The sequence below is a fragment of the Mycteria americana genome, chromosome 22, assembly GCF_035582795.1.
Source record: "Mycteria americana isolate JAX WOST 10 ecotype Jacksonville Zoo and Gardens chromosome 22, USCA_MyAme_1.0, whole genome shotgun sequence".
In the NCBI taxonomy this organism is placed as follows: Eukaryota; Metazoa; Chordata; class Aves; order Ciconiiformes; family Ciconiidae; genus Mycteria; species Mycteria americana.
In genome coordinates this window covers 7,902,282-7,920,689 of record NC_134386.1, presented here as the reverse complement: position 1 = coordinate 7,920,689, position 18,408 = coordinate 7,902,282, and the positions used below count along the sequence as shown (strand labels likewise).

The window sequence follows — 18,408 nt, the reverse complement described above, 5'->3', positions numbered from 1 at the left end:
GGTTGATCCTTGTGTGTCTTCAGAAGGCATGAGCTTTTTCCTCTCTGCCATAAGCTTCTGGTTTTTTTCTGATGTGCATTCCTCTGAGAAGTGCACATTCAAGAGAGAAAATTTTTGTCCGTTTTCAGCTATTTCATGCACAAAATTATGAAAAAAATGTATATATATTCACAAAGGAAAGAAAAATACTCATTCAATGAAAGATGGTAAATGAGAGAAATTGTGGAGAGAGAAGGGAAGGAGGTAAGCTGTGGCAGGTGGACACTAGATTTATTTGCCTAACGCTTAAAATAGTCACAGTAAGTTTCTTCGCTAGGCAACACAGATATATTATATACTGACTTCAGGAGGAGGCGCAACTCACTCTGGATCTATCTGTTTCTCTCCATGGCCCATGGAAGGAACCCTTGCAGGCAGAATTCACCTCATTGTTTAGATGCCAGGTTAAGACCCCTGGAGTTCTTGTCCAGCCAACATTTCTATGACTGTAACAATCTCAAATACAGAGAGCTAATTTCTGAATGCTGAAAGTGAGACAAGGTAAATGCCAGAGTAAATACTTCTCATGATTTTTATCCTAGACTCAGCCTTATGCTTTTAAGATTGGCTGATGGCTTGGAGGTGCTGCAAATTTACACTTTTAAAACCACAGAATCTTGCATGGCTCCATCCATTCTTTAGTCCCATCTCCTGCCTTCATGAAGGGCCATGTACGACGATCCCTATAAGGCAGTCATGTGGCTGCTCATTGAGACCTTCTTGAAGTAGATTCCTCATCATCCTTTGACAACCCCTTTTTTCCTCCCTTCATCACCACACTGCACAGTTCCTCCAACTGGAATAATTTTCTTTCTCTCTCTTACATTGAGAACTCAGTTTTATTGTATCATTCCATCAGAGAACATATAAAGGAATTAATGACCATTTTTTTTAATCTCTCCATGTATAAAAAGATTGCTGCAGGTACAATATTCTATCCTCTTCCTTTCTATGGCCACAATCTCTTAGACTAAAACATTCATTCTTCTCGTGCTCAATCATATGGAGTTTCTTCCCTCTTTTTCCTCTCAAAATTTGCAATATATTGCTTTCTACAGATGTGCTTTCCAAGTGAAACTGAGAATCATATCTTGGGAACATCAATGGCTTTTCCAGAGGCTTAGAAATCCAAATATGTTCTTGCTGTGACATTTTATTTTACTGTCTAATTGCAGAAACGTAGCAAGATGATAGAGAAAGGCTCACGATAGCAAATTATGCCTAAAAATAGAGCCATTTGGCTAAGTCCCTGTCATTTACACTTCAGGGATGCCATTCCCCTTACCTTCCAGACGGATGATGATGCAATAATGCATTCTTTAGACCTTATTGGAGGGATACCCTTCAATTAAAATGTCGCCTGTATATTGATATACTATCACCCCTGGTTCCAGTGGGATTTGTTCTAATTCCTGAGCTAAATCCTGATTTGATAGTGCAGGGCTATGTCTGAATCCTTGAAGTAATTGGGTAAAAGTGTACTGAATCCTCACCCTTGGGGGACCCCAAGCGAATCTCTCTTGACCCTCAGGTTTTAAGGGGACCATGAAAATCAAATCATTTACATTCACGGCAGCCATCCAAGGATGGGCCATTTGCTCCATAGTAAAAACAAGATACATGATAGATGAGATGGCAGCGTGTAGGGGTTTTATTTTTATTACTATTTTTATTCAGTTTACCATCAAATGCCAGGTACCATTAGGTTTACGAACAGGCCACACAGGAGAATTATATGGGGAATGAGTTTTCTGAATAATACACCGTCATTCACAGAATCACAGAATCACAGAATCGTGTAGGTTGGAAAAGACCTTTAAAGATCATAGAGTCCAACCATAAACCTAACACTACCAAGACCACCACTATACCATGTCGCTAAGCACCTCATCCAAACGTCCTTTAAATACCTCCAGGGATGGCGACTCAACCACTTCCCTGGGCAGCCTGTTCCAATGCTTGATAACCCTCTCGGTGAAGAAAAATTTCCTAATATCCAGACTAAACCTCCCCTGGCGCAACTTGAGGCCATTTCCTCTTGTCCTATCACTTGTTACCTGGGGGAAGAGACTGACCCCCACCTCTCTACAACCTCCTTTCAGGTAGTTGTAGAGAGCAATAAGGTCTCCCCTCAGCCTCTGCTTCTCCAGGCTAAACAGTCCCAGCTCCCTCAGCCGCTCCTCATAAGACTTCTGCTCTAGACCCTTCACCAGCTTCCTTGCCCTTCTCTGGACACGCTCCAGCACCTCAATGTCTCTCTTGTAGTGAGGGGCCCAAAACTGAACACCGTATTCGAGGTGCGGCCTCACCAGTGCCGAGTACAGGGGCACGATCACTTCCCTAGTCCTGCTGGCCACACTATTTTTGACACAAGCCAGGATGCCATTGGCTTTCTTGGCCGCCTGGGCACACTGCTGGCTCATATTCAGGCAGCTGTCAACAAACACCCCCAGGTCCTTCTCTGCAGGGCAGCTTTCCAGCCACTCTTCCCCAAGCCTGTAGCGTTGCATGGGGTTGCTGTGGCCCAAGTGCACGACCTTGCACTTGGCCTTGTTAAACCTCATACAATTGACCTCGGCCCATCCATCCAGCCTGTCCAGGTCCCTCTGCAGAGCCTTCCTCCCTTCAAGCAGATCAACACTCCCGCACAACTTGGTGTCATCTGCAAACTTACTGAGGGTGCACTCAGCCCCTTCGTCCAGATCATTGATAAAGATGTTACACAGAACTGGCCCCAACACAGAGCCCTGGGGAACATCACTTGTGACCGGCTGCCAACTGGAGTAAACTCCATTCACCACCACTCTTTGGGCCCGGCCATCCAGCCAGTTCTTAACCCAGCGAAGAGTACACCCGTCCAAGCCATGAGCAGCCAGTTTCTCCAGGAGAATGCTGTGGGAGACCGTGTCAAAGGCTTTACGGAAGTCTAGATAGACAACATCCACAGGCTTTCCCTCATCCACTAGGCGAGTCACCTTGTCATAGAAGGAGATCAGGTTGGTCAAGCAGGACCTGCCTTTCCTGAACCCATGCTGGCTGGGCTTGATCCCTTGGTTATCATCTACATCCCGTGTGATAGCACTCAGGATGACCTGCTCCATCAGCTTCCCCGGTACCGAGGTCAGGCTGACAGGCCTGTAGTTCCCCGGGTCCTCCTTCCGGCCCTTCTTGTAGATGGGCGTCACATTAGCTAATCTCCAGTCAGCTGGGACCTCCCCAGTTAGCCAGGACTGCTGGTAAATGATGGAAAGGGGCTTGGTGAGCACTTCTGCCAGTTCCTTCAGTACTCTCGGGTGGATCTCATCAGGCCCCATAGACTTGTGAGTGTCTAAGTGGTGCAGCAGGTCACTAACCATTTCCCCCTGGATTATGGGGGCTCCATTCTGGTCCCCATCCCTATCTTCCAACTCCGGGGGCTGGGTACCCAGAGAACAATTGGCCCTGCTATTAAAGACTGAGGCAAGAAGGCATTAAGTACCTCAGCCTTTTCCTCATCCTTGGTCACTGTGTTCCCTCCCCCATCTACTAGGGGCTGGACATTCTCCTTACCTCTCCTTTTGCTGCTAATGTATTTGAGGAAGTGTTTTTTGTTGTCTTTTACAGCAGCAGCCAGATTGAGCTCTAGCTCAGCTTTGGCCCTTCTAATTTTCTCCCTGCACAGCCTTGCTACACCTTTGTAGTCCTCCTGAGTTGCCTGCCCCTTCTTCCAGAGGTTGTAGACTCTCCTCTTTTTCCTGAGCTCGAGCCAGAGCTCTCTAGTCAGCCAGGCCAGTCTTCTTCCCCACTGAGGCCGGTCTTCTTCCCCGCCGATTCTAAATCCTGAATAAAAGTAGTTACGCCTAGTGTGTCTTTAGGGCTAATACAATATTGTCGTACATGAATCAGGGCACTTTGGGGTAATTTAGGTGTGGCCTGTAACAGGCAGTAGACCTCTCAGTTGCAATTTTATCTATAGAGACCGTGGAGTTTTGAATCCGATGGTTTGGCACCCAATGCCTAATGCAGTACTAATGGTCTGGAATTTTAATATAGCCATACCTAATATATTTAAGGTCCTTACCATCATTATGGGTTTCAGCAATATTCCATTTGGCAGGGTTAACTTTATCATAGCTACTGGGAGCTTTTCTCTTTCCCAGAGATCCATGTTATATAAATCCTTTCTTGAGTTATCTGGATCAATCCAGGGGTGTCCCTAGCTTTAATGATGGGTATTGAGGCTCCTGTGTCCATGAGAAAAGGGACAGAATGTTTATCATTTACCACCAAAGGTATACGAGGACTTTTACTAATATTAATTCCAAAAATTTCAGGCACTTCAGACAGGTCATCAAAACTCCCTGGGCTGGAAGCTGGGAGTTCCTCCGTTACTTTCCCAAAGGTGAGGATGCAGCAGACACAGCAATTTCCTCTAGCACATTCCCAATATTCAGGCTGCAGGTGCAGTCCCTCTCACTATTATCCTATAGTTTCTGTAAAGTGGGTATAGGGAATCTGTCTAACTGGCCTCTCATAAACCCTATTCCTTGTGGGGAGGCCCATAAATGTCTGTTCTGGATCTCACTCCTATCTGTCAGGGTGTCTTTTTGCGTGAGACTGATCCCTTTTAACGGGGGTCTTAGAATATTTTGTCCCCATTCTTATTATTCTGACCTCCCTTTCACATTTGGACCATCCTTACCTGCCCTTCCTTTTGATACCACCTTCTCAGGGGTTCTCATAAAGGCTGAGTTTGTTCACCGATGCTAGCTCATTTATCTTGTGGCTTGCCTGGTCAGATTTGGCGCTGCTGATTTTGAAATAAATACACAATAAATTAACTAAAACCACTTTGTTCTTTGTCTATTGTATTAAAGCTTGTGGCAAGCAGAACATTGTTTTTGTCTTTTGAGGAAAATGTTTCTGAATAATTTACAATAATTTAAAGCTAAGAAAGAACAGTTATAGCTGCTGTCACAGTTGGTGGTTTTTTTCTCCTTACCTTAGAGGAACAAGCCAGGTGTCTAGAAAGAAGTGTACAGTGTCTAGTTAGTTGACCTCGGGTATCTGACATATCTGCAAGAGACTATCAGATATTACACAGGGGTTATGGGAAACCTTCATCCTTCTGGAGAAGCTGAAATATTCTGAGTGGTATTGATCATCCCACAGACCTAGAAATGTCATTAGAACCCTATGTTTAGTCAATTGAATCCAACCTAAGAACACCAATGACCACAGGACCTTCAACATCTATCCTACACATAGACACCAACATACGGGTCCCGACATGGGTCCCTTAACCTACAAACTGATTTTTTTCTCCAGTCTGTGCTTCATTCTATCACATAGATCACTTTAGCAGTCCAAAGCTAGCAGATACGATGATAGAATCTCCGTGATTGGAGATAATGAAAGGAGGCTTGGCCAAGGCCTTAAGCAATCTGATCTAAGTTGGCCATGCTCTGAGTGAATCAGAGGACATCAGAGGTCCTGTCCAACCTGATTTGTCACATAAGACTTACAGAAGAACCACATCCCTCTGGAGCAGCAGCTGGAAGCCAAAGGATACATTATAGGTCATTTAAAAGGCACCAGGCAGTCAAGGTGCATCAATTCCTCCCCAAGGTAGAGTCAATGGAGTCTAGAAAGTTACTGAAATGACCATATGCAGACTTTACTGGGGTAAGTCCTTGCCTTTACATGCCATTATCTTCCTATGTACAACCAGAAAATCAACCATCGTGTAGCAGATAATTCACTGTGATCATATGCATTGTTGACATGATGGATCTCACTCTGTCTCTTGTGTGGATTTAATAAAATAGCTCTCACAACAAAGGAGTTCTCAGAACTTGCCCAAACTGCCAATTGTTTTGTTTGAGGGCACTGATCCTCTGATCGTCTGCACTGTTATATTGGTTTTGGCTGGGATAGAGTTAATTTTCTTCATAGTAGCTCATATGGTGCTCTGTTTTAGATTTGTGACTAAAACAGTGTTGATAACACACCAATGTTTTAGTTATTGCTGAGCAGTGCTTCCACAGCATCAAGGCCTTTTCTGCTTCTCACACTGCCTTGCCAGTGAGTAGGCTTGGGGTGCACAAGAAGCTGTGAGGGGACAGGGCCAGGACAGCTGACCCCAACTGACCAAAGGGATATTCCATACCATATGACATCTTGCTTAGCAATAAAAGCTGGGGAAAAGAAGGAGGAAGTGGGGGATGTTCAGTTATGGTGTTTGTCTTCCCAAGCAACTGTTATGTGTAATGAAGCCCTGTTTTCCTGGAAATGGCTAAACACTTCCCTGTTGATGGAAAAAGGTGAATGGATTCCTTATTTTGCTTTACTTGCCCAGCAAGCTTTTTCTTTACCTATTAAAGTGCCTTTATCTCAACTTTTCTCACTTTTACTCTTCCAATTATCTGCCTCGTTCTGCTGAGGGGGGGAAGTGAGCGAGCAGCTGTGTGGTGCTTAGCTGCTTATTCAAGTTAGGTGTCTAGATGCGCTTTCCATCCTGGTTTTCCATTTGGAGAGAGCTAAATAGCTGCTACTTAAGGAAACACATACATGGAGAAGAGAACAGTTTACTCTTTAATCCTCATGGTACGGGTAGGATAGATTTAAGCCAGTCAGGACTAGAAACTGTGGCCTGTTTCCATGTAAACATCACAAAGGAGGGTCCTTTTTGTTTAGTCTTGTTGGGTTTGAGGGTGTGGGTTTTTTTGTGGGTTTTTAAGAAATTCCTTAAATTCCAGCTAATTTAAGAAATTCCAAAGTGTTTTCTTAGCAAACCAGGCTATTCAGGCATGATTTTCCCTTGAGTGATCCATGCTGGCTGTTCCCAATCACTGTCTTGTCATTTTTGTGCCTGGATAGGGCTTCCAGGAATATTTGCTCCATAAGCTTGCTGGAGAATGAGGTAGTTTCCTGTATTCTCTTTCTTGCCCATCTGGAAAATGGGTGTGAATTTTTTCTTTTTCCAGTCATTTGGGAATTCTGCTCATTGCCACTGTCTTTCAAAGATGGTATTATCCTTGCAAAGACATCATTTAACCCAACACCCTTGAAAAGAGAGATGAGGGTACTGTGGTTTTCTTACAAGACTATTTTTCTGGGTGATAGTGAGGTCATTGGACTTTGCTGCTGTCACTTTCCCCCAAGACAGGATGTTGTCCCTGGCTTGTGGTGTAAGCATTGAGTGTAAACAAAGTGTGATTGCATAGAACCATTGCTCTTCCCTAGCTGAGTGGTTCAGAACTTCCATAATGCTCCTGCAGATGCTGAGGAAGGAAACTGTAACAACATTCCCAAACTTGTGCCATAGCCATGTCCTTTGCCTGTGTAGACTACAAAAGTAAGAAAGACTAAGGGAGGATGATGGTGTGCAATCATGGTTCCCCCTGACATGTCTCCCTATTGCCTTCCATTTACTGTTCTTCCTTTTCTCTTCTCCACCTCTTCTTACCTTCTCTTTCCTGCTGTATCTCATGGGAGGTCAAATCCTTCTGCTTGTTCTATGGTGGCATGTCTTTACAGGAAGTGTTTGTTAGTTAGGGAATCACCACATTCAGTGAGGCTGCATGTAGCTGTGTGGTCCTGAAGAACAGGCCCGTCTTCATTTTATCTGTCTTGCACACTGACTTGTCTGGAGTTGCTCTGTTCCTGGAAGGACAGCTTATGCTAGCCATGATGACCTGAATTACTCCTCAAGAAGCCTGAATGAGAGTTCTTAGAGCTATATGTACCAGCATATCTACAGTATACAGAAAATAGGTAACATGAGGCATTTTCTGTGGAGGTAAATCACACACTGAGACATCTACTTTGAGTAGTGCCTATCGGATATATTTGTGTGCCTGTTCAGTCAGTCAAGAAACTGTCCTGTATTGTGTCTCTGTTGTCAACAAATAGAATCTAGATAGGTACAGCAAGTTTCATTTTGCTAAGAAAGGCATCTATTGCCAGTTTAAACACATTATGACATCTGGGACAATTGAGCAGGTTTGGTAGATAAGACACAGGACCTATATGAAATGCTTACCATTCTTGAGTGGCAAATAAGTGGCAATAAAATGGAAGTTAGATGTGTTTTCTCTCCTGAATATTCTACTCTCAAGATAGTTCTTTGTCCTTATACAACTTTCTTGTGGTAATGTCTAAAAATGTTGTAAATGTCTAAAAATAAACATTACTCTTAAGATCCTCCCACAACCACATTTTAAGTACCTCTAGGAAAAATGCTAAGGGAGTTATTTTGCAAATTATTAAGACCAGCTGGATAAAGGGAAATGCCATTTTTTTTCCCAAGAGAGAAATGACATGAATCATGAGACAATCTAGAGCTTTTCAGGTGTAGTCAGGGTTATTTACTGATAAGGCGGAAACACAAGAACAAGGGATGTATAAAAGATGAACAGGGAAACTCTCATACAATTTCATAAAAGTCTTTGAGTATGACACAGTGAAAGTCTGATGATGTTCTACAGTAGCTACACTTACCCACCGAGAAATGGTAAATGAATTAACATGGTAAGTTCCTTCCAGACCAAAAATGAATAAGAAAAAGCTGTATTATATTTTTCTTTGAAAATAGATAGGAATGTGAAATGTCATTTTACATTTCTGTGTTTACAACATTTCTGTACATAGTTTTTGCCTTCTCTTAGTTTTCTTCTTTATTAAAACATTCTATTTTAAAACACAAAAACATCTTTCATTTTCAACTGTCTTATGCAAAGAAAAAATATTTAATTTTAGTTTTTTGCCTTGTCTCATACAACTTATCAGAAAAAAAAGGGGTAAAAAGATATTAGAAACCATTTTCTAGTAACTGAAAAGCCTTTTCTTTCTTCTTTTAAAAATAAGTATAAAAAAATTTTAAAAATATCCAGTCAAGTTTAATGGCAGTGGAAATTAAAAAAAAGAATCATTATTTTAAGGCTAATAAAATATTGGAAAAAAAAATTTGCAGTAAAGATTAGCATATCCTTACCATGTGGCTTAAATCAGGGTGTCTTGCTGATACCAGCAGCGCAGAACTCCATCTCTTTCTCTTTTCTCCTCAACCTCATAGCTCAAAATATCCTTTGATCTCATTGTGAGGTTCAGAACTTTATCTCAAAAACATTATTCAGCCCCGGCAGCTTCAGCATAATGAAAGATGGGGTTTTGTTTTGGACCATAAGTAAATCATAGAATCATAGAATCATTAAGGTTGAAAAAGACCTCTAGGATCATCTAGTCCAACCGTCAACCCAACACCTCCATGCCTACTAAACCATGTCCTGAAGTGCCACATCTACATGTTTTTTGAACTCCTTCAGGGATGGTGACTCCACCACCTCTCTGGGCAGCCTGTTCCAATACTTGACCACCCTTTCAGTAAAGAAATTTTTCCTAATCACCAATCTAAACCTCCCCTGACGCAACCTGAGGCCATTTCCTCTCATCCTATCGCTAGTTACTTGGGAGAAGAGACTGACACCCACCTCTCTACAACCTCCTTTCAGGTAGTTGTAGAGAGCAATAAGGTCTCCCCTCAGCCTCTGCTTCTCCAGACTAAACAGTCCCAGTTCCCTCAGCCACTCCTCATAAGACTTGTGCTCTAGACCCTCCACCACCTTCGTTGCCCTTCTCTGGACACGATCCAGCTATTCAATGTCCTTCTTGTAGTGAGGGGCCCAAAACTGAACACAGTATTCAAGGTGCGGCCTCACCGGGGCTGAGTACAGGGGCACGATCACTTCCCTAGTCCTGCTGGCCACAGTATTCCTGATACAAGCCAGGATACTGTTGGCTTTCTTGGCCACCTGGGCACACTGCTGGCTCATGTTCAGTTGGCTGTCAGCCAGCACCCCCAGGTCCTTCTCTGCCAGGCAGCTTTCCAGCCACTCTTCCCCAAGCCTGTAGCGTTGCATGGGGTTGCTGTGGCCCAAGTGCAGGACCTTGCACTTAGCCTTGTTGAACCTCATACAATTGACCTCGGCCCATCGATCCAGCCTGTCCAGATCCCTCTGCAGAGCCTTCCTCCCCTCAAGCAGATCAACACTCCCACCCAACTTGGTGTCATCTGCAAACTTACTGAGGGTGCACTCGATCCCTTCGTCCAGATCATTGATAAAGATATTAAACAGGAGCGGCCCCAACACAGAGCCCTGGGGAACACCACTTGTGACCGGCCGCCAACTGGATTTAACTCCATTCACCACAACTTTTTGGGCTTGGCCATCCAGCCAGTTCTTAACCCAGCGAAGAGCACACCCACCTAAGCCATGAGCCTTCAGCTTCTCTAGGAGAATACTGTGAGAGACAGCATTCAAAGGCTTTATTAAAGTCCAGGTAGATAACACCTACAGCCTTTCCCTCATCCACTAGGCGGGTCACCTGGTCGTAGAAGGAGATCAGGTTGGTCAAGCAGGACCTGCCTTTCATGAACCCATGCTGGCTGGGCCTGATCTCCTGGTTGGCCTGCACATGCCTGTTGAGCGCACTCAGGATGAACTGCTCCATAATTTTCCCCAGTACCGAGAGCAGGCTGACAGGCCTGTAGTTCCCTGCATCCACCTTCTGTCCCTTCTTGTAGATGGGCGTCACATTGGCAAGCGTCCAGTCGTCTGGGACCTCCCCTGTTAACCAGGACTGCTGATAAATGATGGAGAGTGGCTTGGCAAGCTCCTCCACCAGCTCCCTCAGTACTCTCAGGTGGATCCCATCCAGCCCCATAGACTTGTGAGTGTCCAGGTGGCACAGCAGGTCATTAACTGCTTCCTCCTTGATTATGGGGTGTTTATTCTGCTCTCCGTCCCTGTCTTCCAGCTCAGGGGGCTGAATTCCCTGGGGATAACTGGCCTATCTATTAAAGACTGAGTCAAAGAAGGCATTAAGTACCTCAGCCTTTTCCTCATCCTTGGTGGCCATGTCCCCCCCCCCGCATCCAATGAAGGTGGGTGATTGTCCTTGGCTCTCTTTTTGTTGTTAATGTGTTTGTAAAAACATTTTTTATTATTTCTTACAACAGTGGCCAGATTGAGTTCTAGCTAGGCTTTTGCATTTCTAATTTCCTCTCTGAATGACTTGACCAGGTCCCTGTACTCTTCTTGAGTTACCTGCCCCTTTTTCCAAAAGTGGTAAACTCTCTTTTTTTTCCTGAGTCCCAGCAAAAGCTCCCTGTTCAGCCAGGCTGGTCGTCTTCCCCGCTGGTTTGTCTTACCGCACATGGGGACAACCTGCTCCTGCGTCTTTAAGACTTCCTTCTTGAAGAATGCCCAGCCTTCCTGGGCCCCTTTGCCCTTCACGACTGTCTCCCAAGGGACTCTCTCAACCAGTGTCCTGAACAGGTCAAAGTCTGCTGTCCGGGAGGCAGGACGTGGATGCGAAAGACAATTTAGAGTTTTTCTTCCCACATCCCGTTAGATTGCAACCATGCTATATTCATTAGGACTACTTAAGGGGAAAGCTATTGCCCATACTGAGCAATACTATAGCTTTGGTTGTTCCTATAGATATGAACATAAAGGGGTTATGTATTTGCTTCTGGAATTCTTGAGAGTGAGTGTGTTGATGCACCTATAGAAGTAAGCATGAGGGGGATAGAAGGGAGAGTGGGGATTCTGCATCCAGATGCATAAACACACTTGTGTTTCTGTGTGATTGCATGTGTGTACATATAACTGCATGCCTGTATCTCTGAGTGATTGCTTATGTGAGTCGTTTAGATATAGAAGGGTATTTGGGTGTGTGCTTCTGAATATGTTTATGTGTCAGGTTGTGGATGAATATCTAGACCTTCAAACTGAAAAATACTGGTATTTCACTAAGTCTGTTCAGGTGGCTTATAAAAAGCTACTTGAACTACAATCAGCCCATCTTATTTTATTATTCCATTGTCAATTTCTGAATATATTCATCTGCAACATCATCACAGTGGCTTAAACTGCTGCATTTATTTTTTCTTCAGATGGAGAATGAAGAAGATCTGAATTTGGGAAACATCACAAGAGTGACTCACTTCATCCTGCTGGGTTTCACTCATCTTGCCTAACTCCAGCTCTTACACTTTGCGGTAGTTCTCTCGGTCTTCACAGTCACTATGATGGGAAACATTCTCATTTTCCTCATTGCAGCTGTTGACCCTGTCCTTCATATGCCTATGTACTATTCTCTTAAGAATTTGTCTTTGATTGAGATCTGCTACAGGTTAGATATTGTGCCAAAAATGCTGGTAAATTTGTTGTCAGAAAGGAAGACCTCTTCTTTCACAGCTTGTGCTTTGCAATTGAACTTTATCATACTCTTTATCACATCTGAGTGTTTCCTGTTAGCGATCATGGCTTGTGACCACATGATATGTAGCAATTTGCCACCCATTATACTATGCTCTCATCATGACCAAAAAGACATGTAGACAAATGTCAGCAGTAGCTTGGCTTTCTGGATTCCCTGTAGCAGTTGGGCTCACTGATTGGCTATTCAGCATGCCTTTCTGCAAGTCAAACGAAGTCAACCATTTCTTCTGTGACATCTCACCTGTACTGAAATTGGTGTGCTCAGATACCTACATAATCAAGCTTCTGGTGTTCATTGCCAGTCTGCTTATCATGGTGCTCCCATTTATCCTAATCACCATCTCCTGCTTCTACCTCATCTATACCGTTGTGCAGATGCCCATGGCTGAAAGCAGGCAAAATGTGTTCTCCACATGTGCTGCTCATCTCATGGTTGTCACTCTGTTGTACAGTACAACCTGCTTAATTCATTTATATCCCAAGTCAAGGCTCTCACCAAATAACAAAAAGCTTGTGTCTCTTTCTTGCACAGTCATTACACCAATACTCAATCTCATCATCTACAACCTCAGGAACAGTGACGTAAGGGAAGCACTACAGAGAGCTTTTGGCAGCAAAATGTTATCAGTAAGACTCACAACATTATCATTTTTCCAGTAGCAATTTCAGAAGTATCAGACAATCTGTAAAGTTAAACACAATTAATATTATATTCAATTAAATGACAGCTGAATAAATATCCCAAACCTTGCAAGTGTGTCTGCCTATGCATAAGTCCAGTATGTTTTTATTTATTCACCCTTTTCATAAATTTCCAGATTTTCCAGGTTTTAAACAACAACAAAAAAATCACTATTATTTCCTTTGTAATATTTTTACCACTGTGAAATAAAAAGGAAGGAAAGAAAAAAAGAAACATAATCATATACATCCTGTTTTGGGGTTCTCATCTGCTTTGCTTTCCCATCATTTGCAGATGTTAGCTGGGACAAGCCATCTCCATGAGATCAACTCCTACTGAATTTTAACTGCCTAAAATTTGACCTTCAAGTCTAAGTCAATCAAAGAATGATCCCTTTATGGATAATGGGAAGAAACAGTCACTTCTGGAGGGTAATCCTGCTGTAAGTTACTTGTCAAAGATAAACAGAGGAATACAGATACTTTAGCAGTATCTATTTCTCGTCATTGACTTAAGAAAGAAGACTAACATGGCTATCAGAGATGTTCATTTCTGGTTACAGTAATCCATCCAGAGTGACTGGATTAGATTTAAATATCTAACAGATGAAGTTCACAAACTCAGAATTTTTTGCTTTCTGATTTCTTTGGCAATGGGAAAGCAATCAGAAATGCATTACTATCATAAAGAAAGTGCAGACCAACTTTAAGGTACAAAGAGGTGATTCATACACATATGTATATGTAGAGAGAGACTACATATGTATATAGATTTATACATGTACATACATACACATAGGTATTTTTACATACTAGTGTATATATTGGTATGTATACGTCTATGAAAAGGTATAACAAATTATGTTTGGCTAGATGTATTTTCTTAAAAGCATCCAGCTTGGAGATCATTGACTGGTGCTGCAACTAATCAGCATCCACACCCTTCAGAGCAAATACTGTCTACAGAGGATTATGCAAGTCATCAATGTATAGCTCTTGGACAAGGCCTCCATGGTTCATTTCTTTAGTATTTTTACAGCACAAAATGCAAGAAACACGATGAGAACTGTATGGTACTCAGTCATAATATGTGTGGTACTCATTCATGATAGTATTTTAACGTGATATGAAAAGTATGTGTTGCATACATTGATAATAGGCATGGGAAGATGTAAGAGTGTTTTTGAGTAGAAACTATGGGGTGATGGTGATACACTGTGACTTTTTGTGTTAGGCTATATGATAAAGCTCCTCTGTGCACCCACAAAAGAGCTGAGAGAGACAATGGCAGGAAGGGAGCCCAAATAACAGCCTGCTGGGCTGTTCCCAGGCCCATCACAGGGGCCATCAACCCGTCAAAGGCCGATTTGCACAAGCCTAGAGGAGCACAGATACACACAGTGGCAGTGGGAACCCAAATCAAAGACCCTGAGGAAGGAGTGTTATGTCCAGGCCCCTCCCAGAGCTGTCCCAGCCAAGCCTTCAGCCCCAGTGTCCAGGTATGACACCCATCACCATGAGTCATCGGGAGCAGCTTTCCGGATCACCTTTGGGACTAAGGGGCATTGCTGCCTAGGGCTGGGACACATTATGGGATGCAGGGGAAAAGCAGTTTGGGATCATACAGGACTTATTATGGGATACTTAGGGGAGGAACTAGAGGCGGGACAAGGGAAGGTCTAGATGGTTTGGGAAGGAACAACAGTGGGAAAATAGAGGGGGAAGGGGATAAAAAAGGGGCTGTTGTGTAAATAGTTGGCTTGCAAGTGCACTTTTCTGGCCATGTTCTGCCCTGATCAGCACAGTCTAAGCTGTCTTCTTATAAAACACCTTCCTGATTCTGTCATGGGTGAGAGCTCCCTCCTCAGTGTGCACATGTGTGTATGGGGGTGTGAGTGCAGCACCTGGAGCCAGACCATGGGTCAGAAGGTCCATGTGTCCATGGGGCAGCGACTGGAGTGAGTGCAGGTGTGCAAGTGAGTGTGTGATTGATAGCTATGGAAAATCAACCTGGATGAGCTGGTGAGTAGATTACATGGCCTGGTAGGAAAGGGGTGAGAGGATCTCTAAGGGCAGCTCTTGGTATGGAAGCACCTGTGTGTGTATAGGGGCAAGAGCACAGCGGGGTTAGCTATGGGACCAGGGGAATCCCAGTGGGCTCTGAGTGTGAGAGTGCCTGTGGGTCTATAGGGGTCACAGCAGGGTCAGCTGTTGGGACTTGGAGAGTCCTGGCCAGATCTGTGTGTGTTTGCAACAGTCTGTACCAGCAACTGGAGTAGGGCCATGGCCTCAGGGGATCATATATCCAGATGCCAGCAACTGGGGAGAATGGGATCCAGGGGATCCTACTGGGCAGACTGAGTGTCTGAGCCCAGCTACTGAAGGGATCCACCTTGTACATATCTATATATGTATATATTCTCACCAGTACACTTCCGTTCTGTCCAGCCAGAGAAGGGAGCAGGATGAGGCTGTTGATGCTGTCTGTGTTTGTGTGAGTGCTCTGAGTGTCTGTCTGTGATCTGTGTGGCTGACCATGAATATGTGTGTGTATATATATATATGTGTGTGTGTATATGTAGTGTATATGTAGTATACCTAGGTGCATTTGTGTGTGTACCTGCTGGGAACACATCTTCAGCCTCTCTACTGGTTAGACCCATGGACATGGAGCAGTGCAGTCTCACCTCTCCCAAGCTGGTAGATCTGGGATGGTATATCTTCCTCTAACATTTTAAGCATAAAAACCTGATGTCAATAATTTTAAATCCTAATATCTATTATGCCATTCAAATGAGGCTGCCACAGTGGAAGAGTATCTGTATTCCTATTAGCTAAAGCTGCTTGCAAGAACAGATGCATGTACTCACTGTCACCTCCTAGCCTCTGTGATTTACCAATTTCAGTAGCCCACAGTGCTGCTTTTTTTGTCTTTCAAGGCAGTGGAATCTGGGAGTGGATTTCTGTCTAATGCATTCGAATGTACAATTGGTATTCAGGCAGCAATTCCCTACAGGTATGCTTTTTTCCTTCCTAATTATGCAGTCTGTAACTTGTGAAGCTTCATTATGTCCCATCCGTAGACACTGAACAGTGTTGCTCTTCTTAAATTCCTTTTGGTATTGTTCTTCCTCCAGCCCTTCAAAAGTGTTTTTCTTGTGCAAGACAAAAAACCTACTGCAGCTGTGTGTCTTACCTTATATTGAGTCCTGAACAAGCCAGACTTTCAAAGATCCATGCTGCTCCACCAGACCCCACAGATTATATCTGTTCAATATCATGGACCAGTTCTCTGACACTTTCTGCAAAAAGAGCACACATTTGTTCTCCTTAAGCATGTGGGTTTCCCAGCGGGGGGGGAGAGGGGGGCAGAGCACAGCAACAAGCAGCTAGTAAAGGTGCAACAGTTGTCACAGCAGTTTCCAGGCTTCCTCAGGGAACGTCCAGGATGAGTTCTAGTAGTTTTTGTTGTCTCAGCTATCTCCTCATTAGGGTTTGTGTGTCCAGAAATTTAAGTTTCCTCAATTTTCTCTTCTCTGTCTCCCACGCACACCCCCCTTTAATGCTGAATAGCTGCTAGCCAGATACCCTCACAAACTAGATCAACTGTCTACTCCAGGTATCTTTACAGAAAGCACAGAGAAATAGACTCATCTGCACTGACAGAGATTTAAGAACTGGATTATTCCTTAGCTAGCAGGTTAACCTTTAACCCTTTTTCTGCTTCCTCAGCCCTTGAAAGAGGAGTTAAATATGGATGTGTCCTTTTGTCCCTGGCTAGGAGCTGATGGACAGTGCTGCTCCCTTGTTCTTCTTTGCATTACAAAAATACAGCTTGGGGATGTGAGAAGGAAACGTGTCAAAGACTTGCCTATGAACACATCATTTTCCTGTGTGTATATCCACTGGACTCCCTAGCTGATTATTTGAAGGGACCACCTTGCCTATCTCCCATTCAAACTGTGGACTCTTCTTCAGTATTTTCTTAGTAGCTTTTTATTCAGCTCTGTTGCAGAACACTGTTTCTGCTGTGTAGGACGAAAGCAGAGCAACACCTTGCTTCTCCTTGCTTTCTGGACCTGGAGTGTTGGGCAGTTTGCATCTTGTTGTGCTGTTTACCCACCCTCCTTGCAAGACAACTAAAACCTAATCTGTACCATAAGATCACACCTTTTCATCTCACTTCCCTCCTAATTTTTTCCCCTACTATTACCACAGCACACATATAAATCAGGAGTTTTATTTGAAATTATTTTTTTAAGACGCTTCTACAACTTCAGGGTGGGAAAACCAAATGCAAATAGAGGCTCATGTTATATTTGAATAAAGCCTGAAAGCATATATAAATGTATGCTATAGATTTATATATAGCTATGTATTTATATATAGCTATTTAGCATATATAAAGCTAAATAGAAATGGCTGCAGCTCCCTAGTAAAGCCTTTTTATGTTTCATTGGTGATACTGTTCTAAACAGACTGCTCTCCTGCTTCTCAACCCTTTGAGCAGACCGAGACATGATGTTGTTCCCCTGATGAAGTAAAGGGAAAATTATATTTCAAATGCTTAGGCTCCTTCTTTTTGGCCAATTCAGATTCTCTTTAATTTCTGTGCAGAGCTTTTCCCCTGTGGTTTACACAGTCCTCACTCTCCTTGCCCTTATTCACTGGGACGTGTTTATTGAAGACAAATCCTTAAACAATACATTAGTAAAGAACTGTATATCCTATATATGCTTGTGACACAGTCCATGGTAACAGGAGATGAGATGGTTGTTTCTAGATTTAGGCCTTCTTTACATTTTCCACTTGTGGTAATTTGAACACAGAGTCATGGCAGGAGCAAGGAACTGGGAAAGGGACATTACATGAGAGACTTAGTGTTGTGTAAGGGGGGTTCAGGCTATCCATGAGCAGCCTTGGATTCAGTCAGACCTGTGCTGTATGGAAAATGATCTCTAGATGAAATGAAACCACTTCATACATTCTATTCATTGACAATGTAAACATCAAACATTGTGAAAGTATTTTACCTTTTGAGTTTAGATGCCTAATTTAAACATCTTGTTTCAGATTGAATCCTACCCTACGTTAAGCCCATTGAATTTCTTCAGAAATTTAAATCTGGAATATATCAGGGCCTCAAGAGAGCATAGATGCCATGACCAGACTCATCTTGGACCTTCATCCTCTGCCCATAGCTTCAGCAGCTCCACATAAGCTCAGGCCTGGGTGTTCTTCCCCCGACTTGTGTGAGCTGTGCTGTAAGGTACCCCTCCCACTTGCGTGAGCTGTGCTGTTATCAGTCCTGTGCCTAGCCCTGTCACCTGCTCTTCCTGACTTGTTGCTAGGCTTCCTGGATTGACCTTGAACCTGACTTGTCACCTTGCATTTATCAGATGATCACTGGCCCTCAAAGGAA

The 18,408-nt window shown here is 43.4% G+C and overlaps 1 protein-coding gene across 1 annotated transcript; it reads left to right on the top strand.

Annotated features, from left to right (window-relative positions):
- The first annotated feature begins 708 nt into the window (after positions 1-708).
- LOC142419921 (olfactory receptor 10A2-like) lies at positions 709-17,530 on the top strand. Its single transcript, XM_075523347.1, is given in 10 exon segments — positions 709-764; positions 4,353-4,420; positions 5,538-5,646; positions 6,898-6,950; positions 7,264-7,316; positions 7,933-8,022; positions 12,068-12,367; positions 12,369-12,932; positions 14,982-15,008; positions 17,465-17,530. Coding segments are annotated over 10 exon segments (1,386 nt in total).
- Positions 17,531-18,408: the final 878 nt, after the last annotated feature.